The sequence below is a fragment of the Mastomys coucha genome, unplaced genomic scaffold (assembly GCF_008632895.1).
Source record: "Mastomys coucha isolate ucsf_1 unplaced genomic scaffold, UCSF_Mcou_1 pScaffold22, whole genome shotgun sequence".
Taxonomy (NCBI): Eukaryota; Metazoa; Chordata; class Mammalia; order Rodentia; family Muridae; genus Mastomys; species Mastomys coucha.
Window position 1 is genome coordinate 10,606,678 of NW_022196905.1, and position 21,890 is coordinate 10,628,567.

Sequence of the window (21,890 nt, forward strand, 5' to 3'; positions counted from 1 at the left end):
GAGGACAAGATCAGTGACATACAGACACTTGGCTGCGGGGCAGGTGAGGACGAGGGTCTAAGTCAGAGACATGGAGACAGGAAGGTGTCAGAGGACAGGGAAGCTAAACTGAGGGACAGGCTTATTGCATGGCAGCTAAGCTAAACCTGAGTGAGCCAAGAGGCAAACTGGAGATGGCCCACTGCTATTGGACAACAAACCCTGGTAGCCCTAGAGTTTCAAATAAAGCCCAAACAGAGGCAGGAGCTTCATGAGTGGGGTGTCATCTCAGATTAGTAAGTGGTAAAAGCTCTGGGAAAATCCTGGTAAAAAAAACGATGTCTGGAGAGAGCTGGGTCAGAGAAGGAAAAGGAAGCCAAGAAGGGCTGGAGAAGGCCGGGAGCAGCAGGACGGGATGGTGGCTTCAGAGATTAAGAAGGTTCAGGAGACCCAAGGACTAGCATGGGCAGAGCATACTGCACTGCACCCACCTTAATGGGACCAGGCACGGCACGAGCTGGCAGTACTGTCGTCAGAAGAAAACTGTGAACATGTTTCATCTTTTAACTGTTTATTGTATAATATAAAACTACAAAAGACTGCTCATTCCATGTACATTTAATCTGTCCAATTGTTTAGAATACAGCCTGAATGAATCTACATTGAACACAGCCCTCTGGGTTCTGATGTGACGTCTGTAATATTGCATAGAAAAGGCACAGCTCTCAGGTCTGTGGGGAAAGGTCACACCTCCTTCCTCAAAATCCATGCACCAACATGTCCCCATGTACACTTTCAACACTTCAGCTGTACAAATGGACTACTCTTCTCTCCCAAATTCCCCAAAAGAAGTCCAAAATCTATACTGGCTTTGTCTGCAAGAGCGTTTGATCCTGGCCAAGAGCCATGTAGAGTCATCCTTGGAAGCACTGGAGACAGTCGCACACGAGGGGATGCACACCCGCTGGCATCCAGGTGCCGGGCAGCAACAAGAACTTACAGCTAGGACAAGTCAAATATGCTCTTTCTGCTATTTTCAGAAATGTAAAAAGGTTCAATTTGTAAGAGCAAGGTTTTACAATTAAGACAATTCACAGAGTAGAGTAGCGATCGCTGCACAAGCAGTCTTTGTGTCTGTCATTTAAGAAGGCTGCCCTTGCAGTGTTCATAATTCATTGTTTACTGCAAAGGTGGTTAAGAAATTTAGGCTTTAAAAATGATCCGTAAGTTGATACTTTGGCTCTTTGGAGCTTACGTCGTTAAGAAATTTTCCTTGATTGACCTCAGGATGGCTGGGGCTATGGCGATAGAGAGCTCAATTGCTAAAGACACTGGAGCGGGTAGGAGGCTGTGGCCATTTCTCACCCTTTGGTATGAAGGTGGGTGCCTGTGTGTTGCCCTTCCGTCATCAAGAGAAAGTGCTACTAAGAAAACTTTAAAAAATTATCAACTCTTTTATGCTTGATTTTCTTAAAAATTTGGAGGTATTAAAACATTCCTCATCCATACCTTTTTGCATATTTTAAATAGACCCATATTGGAGATGAGAGTTAAAAATGAATGTGGACTGTGTATCTGATGAAGAGACAGGTGGGGGCTGGCATGGCTCCCCCTTTAATACATACAGATCTATGTTCTTACAACGAATACATTTCTACCATACATTCTGCACCATACCACCAGGGTGTTATTAGAGCGCCAACAATAAAATAAATATATTTACACAGAAAAAAAAAGGAATAAATAACTTATGGGGAAATCCATCCCTTTAAGTCTCTCAGGATTCTGCTCTCACCTTGTCACATCATTGCACGTCATTGTCAACAAGCTCTTCAGGCCCAGGCACCCCAGGCTGTCTGCCTGGCTCAGATGCCACAAGGCTGTCTTTGTGAAGGTGAGCCACCACTGCCAGGAAGCATCTGGAAGCACATTCCCCCACTCAAATTCGGACTGGGAGATCTCACTCTGGCTCCAGCTCTTCCCTGTTGGGACATGGCTTACTATAAATAGGACACAAAGACAGTCTTAATTCTCGGTGGGCTTGCTCTCCCTGAAAATGGGGCGGTAGCTTCCCATGAATGTTTCAAGAGTGAGCGAGCACTTTGCCTGCCGGTGTTGAGGGTGGGTGTTTTGATTTTGAAGCCCAGCCTTACAAATGCACTAGAGTTAGAGAACCAAGTTTGGGCAATGCTTCTCTGTGCTTATTTGAACTGTTGCCCAACATATGGGATTGTTTAAACACACGATTTGCTAATCCAACAAAAGTACAGTTGTTCTAAGTTACTGTAAATCAGTTTTTGACAATGGCAATCAACTGCTTTGTGCCATTTTTGCTGGGAATAATCAACACTACTGTATATGCACATGTATGCAGATGTGTGTGGCATGTGGCCAGTTCACAGGATCCTCCAGTTCTAAAACACACAGAGTATGGGCAGATCTGCTCTCTACAAGGAAGAACAGTTCTTAAAATGGACAGGCACAATGACACTTGGAAGCGTGTACAACAACCCTCACCTTACATATGGTCCCTGACCCTACACGAAAGGAGACACATGTGTAGGTCGGTGAGAGGGTGGAGGGTGCCTGTGGGAGAACAGCTGGATCAGCTTCTCACTGCTCCAGAGCTGATAATCAGCTTGTCAGACACATTCGAGTGAAGAAAAGGTAAAAAGATATTAATCACACCATCCACAAATCTTCTGCTTGGATGAGCAGTTCCTTCATCACAAATGCATTTGCTTGCCATGTGCATTATAAAAATAAAACTATCTATGGCTTGTTTAAAGTACCATTTATAAAATTTATCTTTTTAATTGGCCAGAAACACCCATTTTATCCATGGCAAGAAGTGAGCAGAATTGGTTGGTGACTGTATATTGACAAATGACAAAATGTCTTTATTAAGACAACAAAAACAAAATCCCATAATTTAAGTTTTATTTTTAAAAAATAAATATAAAAGTTATTTCTAAAGAAGCCATGTGCATAATGATCTAGGTTGTAACCCGCACTTAACCGCTCAAGTACCACTGCAAGAGCGAGCCGTGAAACAGAAAGGCGGTGTCAGCAACAGGCACGGTACACTAAGACAAACGACCGCATCTCACGGGTGCACGTGTGGGGTGGGGGGATCGCTAAATAAAGAGCTGCTTAAGGAGCCAGCACATGGGGGGGGGAGGGGAAGGGCCAGAAACACATGCATAGAAATTCCTGTCTATGTATTTGGGAATAACAGCTTTGTAAAGTGTAGTTAAATTAGCAGTTAATTAAGGAAAGTAACCAGATTGGACTCCATGACATAAGGCTGTGGACTGCAGCTCTAGTCACAGATGTCAGGAGAGCGAGCGTGAGCGCGTCCCGGCTGGTGGAGGTGCACAGAGCTAGCTCACTGTGCTGATCAGAAAGATGCCATTTGCAGCTCTTAGCAACAGAGGGAACAAAAGCTCCAGGGAAAGGACACTAGGAGAGGCAGCTCAGCAACATGATGGGTGCCTTCTGGGGAGACCTAAGGACTGAAGCAGGGCTCACCTCCAGCAAAAGGTCAGTTGCTTGCTGTAAAATTTTGTTGTGTAAAATTGTGGTCTCATCATAAAAGCTATGCCAAAAGGGAAAGACTGGAGTTTTCATTTTAAAAAATTAAAATAAAAACAATTCAAACAGCAACTTGGCATAAATACAGTTGTTTTGTTTTGATCCCCCTGCTCCCCCGCTCCCCGCAGACACACACCTTGAGACAGGGTTCTCACTGTATAGTTCTGGCTGGACTGGAACTCACAAAAATTCACCTGCCCCTGCCTCCCAAATGCTGGAATTACAGGGGTGTGTCACCACACCCTGCTGAGTCCACTCAGATGATGCAGCCTCTGCTCAAAAGAGGGAGCTAAGGTGCCCATCACATCAGCTCTGTCCTCCCCACCCCGAGATACACAGGCATCTCCCCCGCCAACTGCTTAATGCAAGTCTGATGAGCAGACAGGGCTCGGGCTTTGGAAGTCACAGTGCTGGCGGGTGGCGGGTGACCGTGCCAGGGGCTGGTGCTTGTGAAATTTGGGTGTCAGATCACCTGGCCCTTTATTAAAGCGCTGTGTATTTGCACTGGGGACATCAACTGCAGATTGACGTGATCAGATTCTCTCTTGCACCATACACATATAAAACATTACAAGTCCTATAAAAGTACAAGTGCAACTTGTACATCTCACGTTTGCAGGAACTATGTGAGCAAATCCTATCAAAATAGCTATTTCATATGTATAAACAGCATTTGTTTTTAGAAAAACAATATCATAAACTGCAGAATCTGTACAAAAATATAAAATAAATTTGGGTAGCAGTTTTCTAAACAGCCATGTAAATGCAACACTTACGAGTAGTTAATGCCTCTAAAAAGGCTGAATTGCCAAGTCAACTTACACAGGGCAAAACGCCAGAAAAGGTACTGAGATTATCCAAATAATATAGATATATATTCTTTTTTTACCTCTTGCAATAAAACTTATAGAAAAAATAGACAAATATGCACATGCAATTTACAGCTTTTCCAACTTAATCCTTGTGCTTCACTTGAACTGTTCGTGTTCACCTTTCAACATTAGCAACACAGTCTTCAAATGTCTGCTCTCCTACGCCAGGGCAGCAGGGCTCTGAGGAACCCACTCAGAAGAGTGTGTTAAAAGTGGTCATACTCGAATGAAGGCACTCCAACTCTGCTTGAAGAAAATACTAGTGTGATCCTTTTGTAAAATTTTCTTTTTCTCTGAAAAAGGCAAGCAAGGGTCCATGCACAGTGTGGAGAAACTGTCGGGGCTGCAAAGGTGCAGGGCCTGGCTGGGTGCAGTCATGGAGTCCCAGGTGCAGGGCCTGGCTGGGCGCAGTCATGGGGGCCCAGGTCTCAGGAGCCAACAAGCACCTCCATGATGTGGTCCAGCTCTGTGAGATCCATTTTGAAAGGCTGACTTGGGGCAACAGGCTGATTGCTGTAGGGAGCCAGGGTCTTGAGGAGGTCATCAGCTGACACAGGGGCCATCTTTGACGCTGTCCCCGATGCAGATGTGCAGGGGTCAAAATCGTACATGGATGTATCAATGTCGGCAAACAAGATGTCATCCAGGGTTAAGTCTGTCAGGAACCCCGTGGACGTTGTTATTTCAAAGTTCCCAGGCAGAGAGTCCATGAATCTTGAGTCATCTGTGCGGCCTTCCTGGGGCCCCTCAGGTTTCTGGACACTGGACTCACTGGAGGTTCCTTTTGAGCCCTCAGGGGCTGCAGCGTCAGCAGCCTCTGTGGAGGTAGATGTGGGACAGAGCTCCTCGATCTCATCCAAGGCAGAGGAGAAGCTGTCCTTCTCTGCTGGGAGGGCTGGAGAAGAGAGTCTGGTGGGAGCTGCAGGGTGCACAGCCTGCAAAGTGCAAAAAGTGTCATCGTCGTCATCCTCAAGCAGGGAGGCAGGGGTGAGGCAGGCCTCCAAGGGTGTAGTGCTTCCTAGGTCACAGGGGTGAGCAGGAGGCGAGGCCAGGTGGGTGAAGGCAGGCGGAGCCTCCCGGTAGCTGTCGCTTAGTGAGTCGCTGGACTGGGAAGAAGGGGTGAATGCAGGCCTCAGGCTGCCTTCCTGCTTGAGCTCCTCCTGGATCCGCCTCAACATGTTGTTAATTAAGACAGTCTTCTGCAAGCTGGGCTCTGTCAGAGGCCTGTGGTTGTACAGTTTCATAAGGGAAATGTTGAAGATAGTCTGGCGCTGTAAGGTGTAAGACACCCTGGATGGACCGTCGGAGGGGGACACGATTTTGCCTTCCAGCCCATCTTCATGCTCATCAAACTTCCGTTTTCCTCCTTTACCCAACATATATCTACAGAGGAGAAAGAGAGAAAGTAGCATGAGTCACATGAAGGTGGATTTCCACCATGAAGATGCTGACTAGGTCTGGCATGTTCCCAGAGGAGCAGGTGGGGTTAGTCGGGAAGACCCTGGCCACAGAAAAGTAGAACATCCACCCTTGCCTCCCTGCAGAGCAATTTTTATCACTAGGTAATCCTGGCCAATGTACTGTGTGAGTAATGTGTACGACACAAATCAGAGAAGTTAGGAGTTACCATGGAAACCATGATTTTTACTTTCTCAGCTCATGTGCTTGCGTTCGCATGCCTAACATTATCACACAGGTTCAATTTCCCTCCCCCAAATGGGTTTATTTTTAAAGCTTAAGAACATACAATGTATGACCTCAACAGACAGAGGTGTTATAAATTACAGCTTGAACACAACTCAAGTAAGCGAAAGCATCAAGTCAAAGGAGGAGAATGCACACAATTCTGGTAGAACAGTGTGTACTCTCACAATGTTTCTTCCTTCCTCACGTGCACAAAGTCTTGCTGCCTATCGGGTGTCCACAGAGACTGAGCTGCCACTGCCTTTCACTCTAGACCAAATGGTAGAATTCATTTGGTTCCCGGCCTGGGGCTCTGCTTGGCTTCATTTCCCAGCCTCGCCTGTGACTGGATAAACTGCTTCAGGATTAAAGGAACCTGCTCTGATTGTAGGCCCTGCTACTGGGGCACTGGACACATGTCATAACAAACACCTACTATGACCTCAGAGATACCTGGGCATTTGAAAGATATAAGGGACTCTCTCCCCGACCCTGAGAAATCTGCTGAGGTCCCTTTGTGAGAACTGCTGTCTACCTGGAGGTCTCTTTCAGAACAGCAATCCTTCCTGGTCTCTATAGTCACTGTCACCCTGCTTCAGAACTTTGCCATGAAAAGCTCTCAGAACCAGCCTTTGTCTCATGAGTTCTTGTCTTTGTTTTTTTTTTTCTTCCCACATTTCCAGGCAGACTTTCAATATGAATCTTTGGGTTGATTTTGTCAATGGAACCTACCAGGTGTTGGGATTACAGCCACTTACCACCACACCCAACCAGGTTAGCCTCAGTCAGGAAAGCTTTCCTACCCGCCCAGTGTGGTTCTCAGTAAGCCAGGCCTACTGCTCAGCTGTCTGCAGCACTCACCCTAGAGCCATGTGAGCCCTCTCCAAAGGTGCTGGGCCGGCAGTCTTGTTCCTTACAGCCCCTCTGCAGCCTCTCACTAACACTCAGTCCACATCTACAGAGGTTCAGGTACTCTGCCAGACCGCACAAACTCCCTCTTGTGTCCCACAAGCCTTTTGAATTTCAAATCTGATCCTAAAGGGAGGCCAACACAACCAATACACTTGACAGAAGTTTCTTTCAATACCCTGTTTAAAGGAGGGCCATGTTATTCACCCCATAAAGCAGACATAAAGGAGGCCAGAGTTTGGCACACAATCCTATAAAGGATGTCTGACTTCTGATGGGAGAAATGAAGGCAGCTGCAGCCTATCCGTGCCAGTATCAGTTTGAGACCTGCTAATGCTTGTAAAGAATGTGAACTCACTTGTACGAAACCATTTCCCTCATCTCCTAAGCATCAACATGATGGGTATCATCATTAGGACCAAAGACCAGTCCATAATCAGCACGTGTTGCGTGGGACAAGGAGGGTCTAATAACAACAGGCTTCTCTTTTGCCTCCCAGAGTTCCTGATGCTTAGTGGGTCCCACTTTATGTCTCCTTAGCACCAGACATTTCCTGTTTGCAGTACCTGTACTCGTTTAAACTTGACAAACCAGAGAAGTATTTTATTTCACTCTGCAAAACACAATACATCACAAGCATTATCAGACAACTGGATTTTGAAGCAAGTAACTGTATTCACGATTTTATGTGTATTTGCTTACAATTTGAGCATTTATACCCTCAGGGAAAAATGTTATTTTGGCTGAAGAGCTTATAAGTGCATTTAATTTACACACAATGCTATCTGATCTATGTTATGTCTTCCTAATGATCGGGCCACTTAAACATGTAATTGCACGTACACCCTAAGCCAGCACTTCTCACACCATGGTCCACAGGTGGGGCTGGCAAGTGAATGGGTGCCCATTCAGATGAGATGAACTGTTAAGTGCCTGTCAGACTTTCGAATCTGACACCCCACGCCCCACCAATTAGGTCTGTGGAATTACTGCTCCCCCTCCCCCAGGTCTCAGTCTCAGGTCTTCGAGTAGATGCCTGTTAGGTCTGTGGATCTAACCCCTTCTCACACACAGACACCTCTGTCAGGTCTGCAGATCTGAATCCCCTCCCCCATTCCCACCCTGTCAGTTCTTTGGATCTGACCCACAGCACCAGCCTTTACTGTCTGGCTCTCTTTCTTTTTACTGGAACTCACAAAGGACTGGGTAGGGAGGTGAGGATATCAAGAGGACCCATCCATAGAAGTTTGAGAAACACTGAAAAATTGTTAAGATCAAACCAGAAACTTATTGCCACTTGGTACTTTTAGTGATTTTCTATAGTAAAATAACTTTGGTACCAGAGTGTAGACTTCCAATCATTAATATAAAACTGAGTAAAGACTTGTTACCAGAATAAAACAGTCCTTCCTGCATTCTCTGTTCCCTCCTTGCCCTCCACGTTTTTTTTTTTCATATGAGGTCTCTGCTGACGGACTAGTCTAAACTTCTAGACCTAAGCAATCTGCCTTTCCTTGCTTCCTAAGTAGCTGGGTTACAAAGATGTCCTACCATAGTATTTTTTCAATAATACACTTCTTTTGAAAATTCTTTTAAATTAACTTGTTAAGCTGGGCAAAGTGGCACAAGCCTTTGATCTCAGCACTCAGCAAGTCAGAGGTTGGCAGATATGTGCATTCCAGGACAGCTAGGGCTCCTTGGAGAGAACCTGAACTGGCTTTGTGCATGTGTATGCTTGTATGTGTGTGCACATGTACATATGGAAGGTCAGGGGCTACTTGGAGTTAGCTCTATCTTTCCACCATCGGTCAGTGAGCCGTTAAGGCTCTCTCAGCAAGGACTCTTGAGCCATCTTGCTGGCCTAATAACCTATTTCTTTAGAAATAACTGCTCCTTCCATAGCGGTCACACCTAGGGGCTGGAGAGATGACTCAGGGTTAAGAGCACTTGCTATTGCTGAGACCCAGGGTTCAGTCCCTAGCATTTCCATGGCGACACACATCTATCTAGCATTCAGCAGAATTCCAAGATGGCATCTGCGGAGAGAATTTCAGACTTCAACATGAGCAACGTAACTTCAATTAGAACCATCCATCTGGTCCGAGCTGCATGCTCACCCTGGTGGTTTAAGAAAACCTGTGGAGACATCTGTAATGCTGCCTAGGACAGGAGGTGAAGGGCCCTTGTGAGTAAGTACTGTGAACAGGACTAGGTAAACAACTTGAATACTGGGTGTGTTTTAAGTGTATAAATAAGGACCTCTGGTGGAGTATGTCTCAGAACAGGCTTACTTTCATTTTTTTCTGTTTTGTATTGAAGCAAACAAATTGGCTCCATACACCCAATGAAATTGCAAAATGCACACAATCTAGCCAAGCCATATAGAAACATAAAAGTGCAACAAAACCAAGGCAAAGAATGTCAAAGGTAGCAGCACTGACATCTGCCTGCTCAGAGGACCTTCAGCTCCACAGAGAGACGGGCAGCACCTCTCACTCAGAGGGGTTTGTATAACCCCAGTCTCCTTAAGCAAGACATAATGCAGAGACAAGGCATGCCCTCAAGAACCCACAGCAAACAGCCAAGCGCATGGCCCCGGCTCAGGCCTGACCGGGTCAGAGTGGCCAGCTCCTCGGAAGCCACTTTTTCCTCAGACACTCTGAAAAAAAAAATAACAATGCTCTTTAAGGGCTGTCAGAGGGGCACGTGACCTTTCCAAAGGCCTCAAAGGAGAGCAGACTAAAGAAGCAGTATAGCTCATTAAAGGATTCTTGGGAAGGTTACCCCTCTGGAGTGGAAGGGCTCAGGGGTCAGGGCCCTATAAATAAGCAATGGATACTACCTTGCTTCCTGGGCTACCTGGGCTTTGATGCTCCCTTACACACCCTCAGCTTTCAAAGAAATCTTCTATCCAGACAAAAACCCAAAGACCTTCCCACAGCTCAGGCTGGGCTGGAGACACCTCACACAGGGAAATCAGGTGGGCGACTCTTTCCTTTCCTCTCCTCTTATCCAAGCCTAAAAACTACCAACAACTGCTTTTCTACTGAACATCCACTGGCTCTTACTATAGGCTGACATCAACTGTGGCCTCTTCCAAACTGTTAGGAACAAAAAAATCCTGACATTCTGGATTCAAATTGAGGCCTGGGTTCAAACTCAGCCTCACTCACACTGGGCACATGCCCACACACTGGGCTATGATTCCCTCAGCCTAGTCAGTACTCCGCAAAACTGATCCAGTCAATACTAATTGTAGCAAACTAAAACAACCGCTATGTGTGCCAGACATGGCCTCCAGTTTGCAGCTTCTCATCAGGAAAGAACTCTAAGGCCCCAAAGCTACATTCTGTTTAATCCCAGCACCAAGGCAGAAGCAGGTGGCTCTAGACCATCACAGCAGCAGCAGCAGCAGCAACAGAAAAGGGACTATATTTTGTTTAGGCTGATGCCCCAAAGTAACAAGTGTCAGTACAACTTTCCTCCAAAGACAAAGGTCTAGACACCTGAGAGTCAGAAAACTTTTACCTGCTGCCCATGGTTCCACCATTCCAGGTCCTGAGTAACTCACACCTTAGGAAATGTGAGAGGTCTGTAGCTTGAGTGATCATCAGAGACCAGGCTTGGCAGCCCCATTTGCACGTCTGTCAACTACCTCCAGACCGGAAGGCCCCTAAAGGCACAAAACTGTCTCATTCACCTCAGTACTCTTCGTTTAGGGACCCTCCCTGGCACCAAAATGGTCCTCAATAAATGAACAGTAAATGGAACAAATGAAGAGACACAGGGCCAGCAGGGAAGTGTGAAGCAGAAGCAGAGAGCACTGTACATGGATATAGTCATGACTGGAGGGCATGAGAGGGAGAGAGAGCTCTAGCCTGGAGACACCACCTGTGAGCCCTCACATTGACACCATTCTCCCACTTAGGTGAGGACCAGCCTCAGCTGTGAGCCTTTAAAGCACAGATGCCAGGCTCTAGGAATCTGTATTTCTCAAGTTTCCAGGGGATGCTAGACTGAGGACCTCAGAATCATGATTTCCTCTGCTCTTTGTCAGGCCATCTTACACTAAGCCCGAGCACACTGCTACTCACTGTCTTAACAATGAAGGCCCCCTATTTTTAGTTTCTAAGTGAGGAGGCAAAAAACAAACAAACAAACAACCCCCCCCCAAAAAAACAAAAAAATAAAAAACCCAATGAGTAGTACTTTATGACTACAACGGACAAGTGGATCTTCTATTTCCTGCTTTAAGAGATGTGTTGGTCTTGAAAACCTGGCCTTGCCAGGCGGTGGTGGCGCAGGCCTTTAATCCCAGCATTTGGGAGGCAGAGGCAGGCAGATTTCTGAGTTCGAGGCCAGCCTGGTCTACAGAGTGAGTTCCAGGACAGCCAGGACTACACAGAGAAACCCTGTCTCGAAAAAAAAAAAGAAAAGAAAAAAAAAAAAAGAAAAGAAAGCTGGACTCAAGGATTCTACCACCTTGGCTATACAAGTCGCTCAAAGTACAGGTCCCCACCATTGGACCTGCCTGCCGACTCCTACTTACTAGCCATGGTGCATACATAGTTTACGACAGCTCAATTTCAGCTTGAGAGGCAGGGCTCAGCTTCTGGTCATGGGAGCTATGGGGTCTCAAGGTGAATCTTGTGACCCTTAGTTACTAGCTGGAATGCCTCATGCCCGAGATCTGAAGATTATTACAGGTTGTACCTGTGCACAACTTCATTTTTTAAATAATGTCTTTATTTTTAAGGCATTTAGACTCCCCTCCTCATGTAATTTGAATTTAAAAGTTACCTATAATTCTTTTCCAGCTATTAAAAAATTATATCTTCCTTTTCATTTTTTAAAATCACTGTCCTTTAGTGTTATATGGACTGTCAAAATTAAACACCTCTAATCTTCATGGGACACATAGAAAAATCTTCTTTTACAAACAACAATTTCTGTTATCCCACCACTGCTTTTTTTTTTAAACAAAAAATTATTTATTTAAAACAAAAAATTATTTAATGTATGTGAGTACACTGTAGCTGTCTTCAGACACACCAGAAGAGAGCATCGGATCCCATCACAGATGGTTGTGAGCCACCATGTGGTTGCTGGAAATTGAACTCAGGACCTCTGGAAGAGCTGTCAGTGCTCTTACCATCTCTCTAGCCCCTCAAACCACTGCTTTTACTGCAGGCTTAGCACAGCCCAGGATGGGCTGCACGACGGGAGGCTTCTCCTGCCCATGAAGACTGGCAGACTCTGTACCCATCAAAGAGAGGTGTAGAGTCTGTTTTAACTCAATTCATCCCAAACAAAGGTCATTATACCAACAGAAGAAACACACTAAAATTCCTTTACTTCTTACTCAGATGGGGTCAAAATTGACAACTAAGCACCAATTCCAAGAGAGATGATATTTTGTACAGGTATCCTCTTTGGACAAGAGGTAACAAATCTAATATCCAATTAAAGCATCAAAGAATACCTGAGAGAGAGCAGAGGCACCTGGTAATCAGAGGGAGGAGGATGGGTAGTGATGCTGAGCAGGACAAATGTGTGTGTGCTTAGCATCCGGGCTAGGGTGCAGGCAGTCAACAATCACCGTGAGACACCCCAATGTTCACTGATGGGTATCTGGTACACATTTCCTCCTTGGACTTAGAAACTCAGTTTGCATTTTCCAGAGGTAGAGCATAATTAAGTGATGTATTTCTCTTCTTTTTCAAAAAGATTTAATCTTAATTCCAGCACTTGGGAGGCAGAGCCTGGTCTATAGAGTAAGTTCCAGGACAGCCAGAACAGAGAAACAGAGAAACCCTGTCTAGAAACAAACAAACAAAGAACCTAAAAACAAGTGTCAGGTCTCCTGGAATTGGAGTTAACTGTGAGCTGCCACATGGGTGCTAAGAACCAAACCCAGGTCCCTTGGAAGAAATCTCTGGAACCATCTCTCCAGCCCCAACTACAGTGCCAAACCAATCTATGAGGTCTTCAGGTGGCCCAAAGAAGTTATTGGGGGGGGGGGGCATTGGCATGTAGCTCTTTAGGGATGACCGCATACTTAGACACGCCCCTTGTTTTCCAGTACAGGTCCAGTCTGGCAACAGTGTGACCACAGGCTGTGGAGAGACAACCGGCAATGCTGACCCCACCCCAAGCCTCTACACCAATTTACTACTTTTTATTATTTTTATGGATATTTTGCTCGCATGTATGTCTATGCACCATAAGCCTGCCAGTTGCCCAAGGACACCCAGAAGAGAATTTCAGATCCCTTGGAACTAGAATTATGGATGGTTGTAAGCCATCATGTGGGTGCTGGGAACTGAACCCAGGTCCTTTGGGAGAGTAGCCAATGTTCTTAACCTCTGAACCATCTCTCCACTCACACCCACCCCAATTTACTACTTTTGAAGAGAAAAGGAGCCAAGAAGGAAGAGAAGGCTCCCAAGAGAACACCAGAGATTTTTCATCTGCATCTGGAGCTGTCAGAGCCCTAGGCTCTTGAGACTTGGAACAGTTTCCCTCAAGTGAGTGGCAGGGGAAAGCACGTTCCTAACTACATCAACTGTGTGGTAGAATTCAGTCTCAGAGACAGACCGGAGCGGCAGTAGAAGCCCAATAAAGGAAAATTCCTTCTGGCAAGTGAGTATAACCTCCAGCTGAAGAGAAACCGATTATACCAACAGTGCCTAGCCAACCACCTGGTCCTGGGACCACTCTAGGAAAGTCAGCTCACACCTTTAATCCTAGCACTGGCCAGCCTGGTCTACAAAGGGAGTTCCTAGCTGGCCAGGATTAACTACATGGTGAAATCCTGTCTCAAACAAACAGCCAAAAAGATAGGTAGAAGACTAACTGTACTCTTTTTTGTCACTCCTGCCCTCAGCCTAGTTCGTCCTGGCCACCATGAGGTCACTGGGTCTGCTGCCATTTCTGAGGCCCAAGTCACAAAGGCACTCTTCCTCTTTTCTCCCTCTCTCAGATGCTGCTCAGAACCTAAGGATGCTCTTGTCTGATATTCTGGGCTTCCTCATTCTTTCTAAAGCCTTCCTCCTTGCCTCGTGGCTCCTTGCTATCAGTGTGTCTGACCTCTTCCACAGCTTTTCCTACCCTGGGGGTTTTCTTTTAAACTCTAGCTGAACTCATTCTCACATTCTTTTATTAATGAAATTGAGATCCCTCCCAGGGGCACCCCAGTTCCACTTTATCAACAGTGGCTAAAGTGGGGCTGTTGTGCGGAAACAATTTCTGAAATGGAATTTTCTCTGTTTCTTAAGCTTCACTCACTTTTGGTATCCTGCTTTTGAAGTGAGCTTCTGTTCTCAACTGAACACTCCTATGAGCCTGGCATGAGGAAAAACCCCATCAATGGGAAACCATCCTGGCTTAGATAGCTTTCCACACGTAACACACCACACCCGGAAGAATACCCCACACTAAGAAGCCTGCTCATAGCTAAGCTTTTAACACCCAGCTTCCCCTCAAGGCACAAGAAGGAGTCAGACCAGAAAGAGTGCACTGCTAGGGAAGTGGTGGTCAGGGATGCTGGCACAATCATAAGGGAAACTACAAGAAACAGAGCAGCCTCCCCATCCTGGGCTGCAGCCAGGCAGGAGGGTACATGATGGGGGCAGGGTGGGGGTAGGGGGGTGGCATCAGGCAATCCTCAGACACCAGTGGCAGCCCCTGGCCCAGGGGAGCAACAGTCTAACAGGGTGAGAAGCTCTGCCACTTACAGACAGGAAGGGACAACAGCACTCCCACCCCTTTCCACACATGCTAGTGACAAACTGTGAGGCCGTCGGGATCCGGAAGGTCTTATTTTTAAACTAAAGCCTACCCAGGGTTTCAGAGGTCTCTGCAGTAACATCCATGCTAATTGGTAAGTAAGACAAAGCCTCCCTAACAAATCAGCACAGTAATTACACAGCCACTCGCTACAGCAGGCAGTCCCCGTGCTCACTCAGACTGCTGTAACCCGACACCCACCCGTGGCTCCACGCAGCCTGGCCTGCGGTCCCCACAGGCCAACCTTGCCCACCCAGCCAGCTGCAAACTCCCAGCCTCCAGAGGGCCACCATAGGCCAGGATACAAGTTGAAGTGGACAGGACACCAGGCTCCGTGCCTATTTACACAACTTTACCATGTGGGGTTGTTTTCTAATGTCTACATTTTAACAAATTTTATCATTCCTCCAAGGATTTTCACTATCAGCTAAACTAGATACAATTTCTAATGCTGGTTTATCAAATATAATCATTTCACATGAAAACAAATGGAATTTTAACAGGTGACAACCAATTACACTGAGTAAACAAGAGTCAAATTCTAGAAGTGAATGTTTCTTTAGAATAATGAAGAGAGAGATAGGGAATAATAAGTATGTCTTAATGGTAAAAATCTGAAAAGCAAAAACAGCTTTTAAAACATGTCAGCAGTGGAACGTGTTTCTAATAGCCACTTGCTGGTTTTCTGTCCCCTGGAATTTTTAAGTTGCAGCGCCAACCCTGATGAATTGAGGATACCAGCTATCTTCTAAGGTTGACAATGGAACTGCTAACAAGTCCTCTATTTCACCCCAGAATTCTGCCCAAAGGCAATGTCTGAACTTACAGTTTCACAGATACAACATGATTTGAAGCCTCAATTTGACTAGAAAATACAACCAGAATGGTCATGTAGATGAAACAAAATCAACAGAACATTGGTTCCTTTAAAGCTGAGTGATGAGTTATAAGTCTGTCTGGAATTTTCCATAAAAGTTAAATACAACACTATATATTTTAAAAAAAAAAAAACCTGTACAAGTAAAAAAAATCAAATCAAATAAGCACAGCAAATTTCTTACATGAGAATTACACTAACTCTATAAGCATGTTTATGTAAACAAGCATGCTCAATGTAAATTGGAATCCTATAAACACCGAAAGACAGCACCACATCTACCACAAGGGGGCGCCACAGAGCAGCAAGGCATCTTCCAACTCCATGTCAGTTCCTACCTACAGAGTTCTCAAAGCATTTACATTTCCAAATTCCATCTCCTATTCAGGTGTTCACACGGCAATGCCGAACACTAGAAGCCTTACCAAGCCCCAACTAAATTATATTATGTTATGGTACAACCTTTTATTGCTTGTATATAAGTAACACCATGGTTAGGATCCCTGGAGGATTACTGAAGAGAGAACACACACAAAACCAAGCACATATCCAAGCATGAACTGTGGACTCAGAGGAGGCAACAGTTCAGATCTCCAGTGGGGTTCTGAGGTTGACTTCCAACCACACAACCAACCTTCCACATTTACAACCAAGAATTTTACTAGTATAGTCACTTTCAATAATCCTATTGCATCTTAATAACAGTAAATTACTTCTACACTGAACAATGCTTCAGGCAGTTATTGGAGAAAATCCTTCATCAGGAACATGGAGGAAAAGCCATTTAATTGTAAAATGTAATGCAGTTTTAACCTCAGGGAAAGTTACTTTGTAACAGCTGGGATTCTCTCTGGTCAGATTACTAGCTCAGGTTATATGATGTCTATTCAGCACTAATGTTTCTAACACATGAACTAGTTGTCTTTTCTTCCTTTGAAAACCAGTAATTAGAAACATATATATTATAATTATTTGCATTATGGTGCTGCTTTGTAATCACTTGGTGTTCAGGGTACATCTTCGGCATCCTGAGTCTAAAGTCTCCTTAGCATTAAGGGAATCTTCAGCTTTGACTTTTCCCCAGGGGAGTTTGTGCCAGGGAAGCTCATCCAACTTTGCACCTCCCCATTCCCAGGCATAATGAAGATATTTTTTCTCCTGTATTTATAATTGCTTAGATGGGATTCTAGTCTCAATTCTCTTGTAGCATCTTTTCCCCAAAGATACCTTGTTTTTCCTCACATAAGCGATCCTTAATAAACAATGTCAAGGGAAAATAAAAGACTTAAGTAGAAACCAAAGGATTTGTCAAAAAACACGGGAGAGTTTTTCTTTTTGCTTAAAAAGGTGACCAAGTATATAAAACAGCCACACCAACACAGTAACTTTAAGGTCAATTCAGTGAAAACTAAAACTCCATTTATTAGTTAAAGGTTGCTTTCCGTGTTAGCTAACTAGTTTATCACTAAATAAAACTGAAGAATAGAATCTAAGGATGCAACTTCAAGAGAAATTTTTATGGGAGTGTTTCTTAAGAGTTAAAACATTAAGCTGGGAGAATAGATGGTGAATCTGAGGTCCATGTAAGTAACCTACATATTCAAAATATTTATTGTAATTGCCTTTATAAGTTAGGTAGATAGGGGCTAGAGAGATGGCTCCATGGTTAAGAACACTGGTTGCTCTTCCAAAGGACCCGAGTTTGATTCTCAGCACCCACTTGGATATTCATAACTTACTGAATTTTAAGCAAAGCCATTTAGCTAAATACAACAAAAATAATTAGAGTACCACATTAAGTGTAATAATTATTTATTTCTAAAGAAAATACTTAATAGTTCTGCTTTCACTTTCAGGACCCTGAGGAAAGCTTTCCTCAGTCCATCCAGCTAGCCATTCCTAACCTACTTGTCCCACCTGCCTCTGGGTGCTTTAACAAGAAGCAGAGGGGAAACCTCATTTTGGATTTGTAAATCAACTACTGCCACATAGCTAAGAATCACTCCCAGGTGAAATACACTTCATTTTATATTTCTGGTCACAGTAAAATAATTTTTGAAATCAGTATTTCAAACATTGTTTTCTGCTTACCTAGCTTATGCAAGACCAGGGTTCCATCTCCAGCATCACAAAAATTACATAATTGTTTGTCCTGGTCTTAGCAGTAGAGCTTTCCTACCATACCCAGCACTGAGAAAGAGGGCCACACACAACTTCAAAAAAGCTTATCTCACCAGGAGAGAGAGTAAACAAATCTGCTGGAGCCATAGTACCCCAATTTTGCTAGACAGATGTCTAGGAAAGAAAAGACCCAAAGACAAAGGCATGTGTGCGTGTTGAGAGGAGTCTGAAGGGCTAGTGTCAAACAGCTCCCACCCGAACGTGTCACTCGTGTGGCTACAACTGTATGCAAAACCTGTTCTGGGACAGAGATGACCTTGGGACTTTCGGATTCTCAGAGTCTATCTTGGGCAATGCTTCTCAACACAGGGTGGGGTGCTTCAGCAGTCTACTGCAAGCTCAGGAGCAGCATGGGCTGGAATGATAAGCAGTTAGGCAGAGGAGAGCAAAGGGCTGGAAGGTGGCTCTGCAGTGAGGGCCTTTCATGTGGCCACAAGGTTTACAGAGCCCACTGTAATCACACGACTGTGTCCTAGAGTCAGAACCCCTTTCCCTTCACTATTCGAAGTAAAACTCCTTAGAAGAAAAAAAAAGTGTGGTTTAGTGGCTTCTTCTCAGTCCGTTAATGAGGGGTTTTAAAGGTAAAAAAGAAAAACTTAGATTAATTAGAAGACCAGCAAAGCTCCAGTTTTTTGCAGAGACGATGGTAGTATTGCAGATGTGGATGAGTTTAAGAACTTAAGTTTGCTGCTACTTAGAGTCACTGGAGAAACAAAGCTGCCTTTGGGCACCTTAAACTAGTCAGACTGGCTCTAGCAGTTGCACAGCCTGCTGCTGCTCCTCTGTCCTCGCTCTCCCTCCAGCCCCCACCCCCACGTATCCACAGCGCAGTCCACAAGACTGCCTTGGGTGTGAGAGGCCAGGCAACTCCACTCTCAACTGAAAACTGCAATGGGGCAAAGGCAGCATAGGTGACAGCGTCCTACAACAGATCTATAAAGCCACGGTGCTTCCTCGAATGATAGCAAGTACTTTCAGTTGAGTTCAGACAGACAGAGGATTGCCCTATCAGAAATCATGTATTTTAAAAGATATTATGCTGCTTTTACCTTGAAATGTAATTTATACATTTTTCCAAAGAAAATTTTTAGACAGCCAAACATGTTTTTGTCTCATGATCTTTGGGGGCGGGGGAGCACCAACAACAAAGAGTCTATTTACTGCCCAGAATAGGAATGCCGTCTTCTTAGGCTGACATATGCCATTCACAGAGTCATACAAAGAATGAACTGCTAGGCAGTGCTAATGGAGAAAGACACAGCCCCACACAATGAGTGATGGACGCTCCAGGGGGACTGCTCTGTTCATAAGGGTTTCCCAGTATTTGTATAGGACAGAAGTTAGCCTTTAATACTAACTACACTGGCTACGTAAGACAACATTTTTTTTTCTTTAAAAAGCAGCCCAACTTTGGTTAGTTGCTTCTTTCTAAAATATTAAATTAAATAATCAGACACTTTTTAAACAGAAGTCACAATTTATATATTTCTACCAAATGTTTAATTAGTACTTATTAGTGGCAGAAAATACATTATTTGTGCACATACAATGGCCACAGCACTTGTAAACTTTCACGTGTGTGTGTGTGTGTGTGTGTGTGTGTGTGTGTATTTCCAGTCAGAAAAGGGGCCTGAGAGACGGCTCAGGCGGTAACAGAGCTTGCCACTCAAGCATGGAGAACCAAGTTAAATCCCTAGAACCCATGTAAAAGCTGGAAAGAGAACAGATTCCACAAAGTTGTCCTCTGACGCCACATGAATCCCCTCCCCCAGAAATAGAATAAACTTAAAAAAAAAATCTATAAAAGGAAGGTGTGTGAAGGCTGGCACTGCTCTCAGTATCAAGCCGTTCTCACTTAAACTGAAGCTGGACCTCTGGTATCTTCAGCATAGGTCTGACCTTTGGACTCGACAATCAGAAACTCCCCCCCCCACACACACACCAACTAGTGCTTTCACTCTACACATTATGCAAAGACAATAAGTAAAAACATCATGACAGCCAAGTGCAGGAAACGCTCTAGGCATACCCAAGATCACCCTTCTTAATACCAGGCTTCTCTATTTTTTGTAAATAATTTTGGCTAAGTGATCTTCATTTTGAAAACATGAATAAAATTAAAACTCATACTCTGGCTGGACAGTGATGGTGCACACCTATAATCCCAGCACATGGGAGGCAGAGGCAGGCAGATCTCTTGAGTTTGAGGCCAGCTTGGCCTATAGAGTAATTTACAGCACACCAGGACTATACAGAGAAACCCCATCTCCAAAAATCCAACCAACCCCTCACACTTTTACTACTGTTCTTTAATAGGAAACCACAGCAAAAGAAACCTGTAAAAATGTTGTGGCTTTTACAGTTCTTAGTTTCTAGAGTGTAACATATTTTAAGTAAGGACACTCTTGAACTATGTAACTTTTACTTTACCATGGGAGTACTGTTTAAAATGCTGCCCCCCATAAGGGCCAGCTATCACAGGTATTTTTTTTTGTTTGTTTGTTTTTTTTGTTTGTTTTTTGTTTTTGTTTTGAGACAGGGTTTCTCTGTGTAGTCCTGGCTATCCTGGAACTCATTCTGTAGACCAAGCTGGCTTTGAACTCAGAAATCCGCCTGCCTCTGCCTCCCAAGCGCTGGGATCAAAGGTGTGAGCCACCACTGTCCAGCATCACAGGTAAATTTAAGTGACTTAAAAACAGAAAACAAAAAACCAAAAAAACAACCCTATGCTTGTTTGTTATGTCCACTGTCAATAAATTTAAGAGGCTGTTAAGTAGGATAACTCAGCAATGGGAGTGGAAAGAGTTTCTAAATCTGAGGCAAACTCTTTGCTCAGTTCTTTTATCAGAAGCTGGTCCGAGCAGCAGGAACCGACCAGTCTGTGACACTTGCATGACAATAAAACTATTCCTAGGACACCTCCTGCCACACAGTGGGTGGTTATAAAATGTGAGTCCCATCCCTACTGGTTGAAATAAAGTAAGGAGCAGACCTAGGTGGAGAGGGAGGGAGGACAAGCTACTAAGGCCATGAAGTATACATAACAGTTGAGCATATTTTAATTAGGAGAGGAAAGACATTATTTTAAAGCACACCTAACCTGAACACAATCAATGGATGGCCCTGAACTCACTGTGTAGACCAAGCTAGTCTTGAACTCCTACAGATCCACTAGTGCTAGGATTGTACGTGCATGTCAGCACAACCCAGGCCAGCCCTGTGTATTTTTAAATAAAGACATTTTTTTTTATAAAATTATCAGGAAAGTAAAGATCCACAATAATTCTTGCTCATGCCAGAGTTGGGAATCAGTATCTTCACCCTCAACTCAGGATACAATGATCTTAAAGGGCTGGGTGAAGCAGCCACTAGGTGAGGTAAGCAACTAACTCAGCAGCAGAGCCCAGGGCTCCCTGCTGTGGAGCCTTCCAGGGCTTAACTGGAGCCCCGGCCCACCTCATTCCTGTCAGTAACAAAAATTACAAAAAGCAATTTTGAACAATTAGGGCCTGGGCAATCCTTCTGGTGACTACAACCTCCAGGCCCCTTCCACAGGTTCTGAACACTTCTTAACAAATACTAAGAAATCAAAAGCATGTTTCAAGAACAAAGCTTGAAAACACCGACTGTCCCTTTGAAAGCCACCTAGGGTTTGACCGATTCTACTCAAGTAAAAACTGCTGTTTCTAAGTCTGTCCCTGCTGACTGCCCTTCTCCATTCAGTGCCTGCAAACCGACTTTCTACTCCTGAAACTACCTAGATGCAAGCAAAAAGTTATTCTAAAACAGTCTCATCGCTTTGCAAAACTTAAAATTCAACTCTATTGGTTTGCCACTATTCCGGTTAAAGCTAAGACAATTTATAGTTAAGAAAAATATGAACAATTCAGTACTTTCTCTCGACGCAATGGTTCTCTGAAGGGTGCCCAGTGTCAATGGTACAAAGTCTACGCGTCGGGACAGCTGGCTCCCCTCAGCGCCGCCGCCGCCCCCCCCCCGCCCCGTCA

The 21,890-nt window shown here is 44.6% G+C and overlaps 1 protein-coding gene across 8 annotated transcripts in view; it reads right to left on the reverse strand.

The window, feature by feature from the left end:
• Positions 1-533: 533 nt before the first annotated feature.
• Sertad2 (SERTA domain containing 2) overlaps positions 534-21,890 on the reverse strand; it is a 110,255-nt gene continuing 88,898 nt past the window's right edge. For 3 of the 8 annotated variants that reach the window (XM_031342431.1, XM_031342428.1, XM_031342427.1), the window contains one exon: positions 534-5,828. In XM_031342431.1, coding sequence (XP_031198291.1) covers positions 4,874-5,824 — 951 coding nt within the window. In that variant the 5' untranslated portion in view covers positions 5,825-5,828 and the 3' untranslated portion in view covers positions 534-4,873. Of the gene's footprint in view, positions 5,829-6,192; positions 6,291-6,316; positions 6,518-6,663; positions 6,689-21,890 lie in introns of those variants that run through there. The other 5 variants (XM_031342434.1, XM_031342429.1, XM_031342430.1 and 2 more) reach the window with 5 other exon arrangements.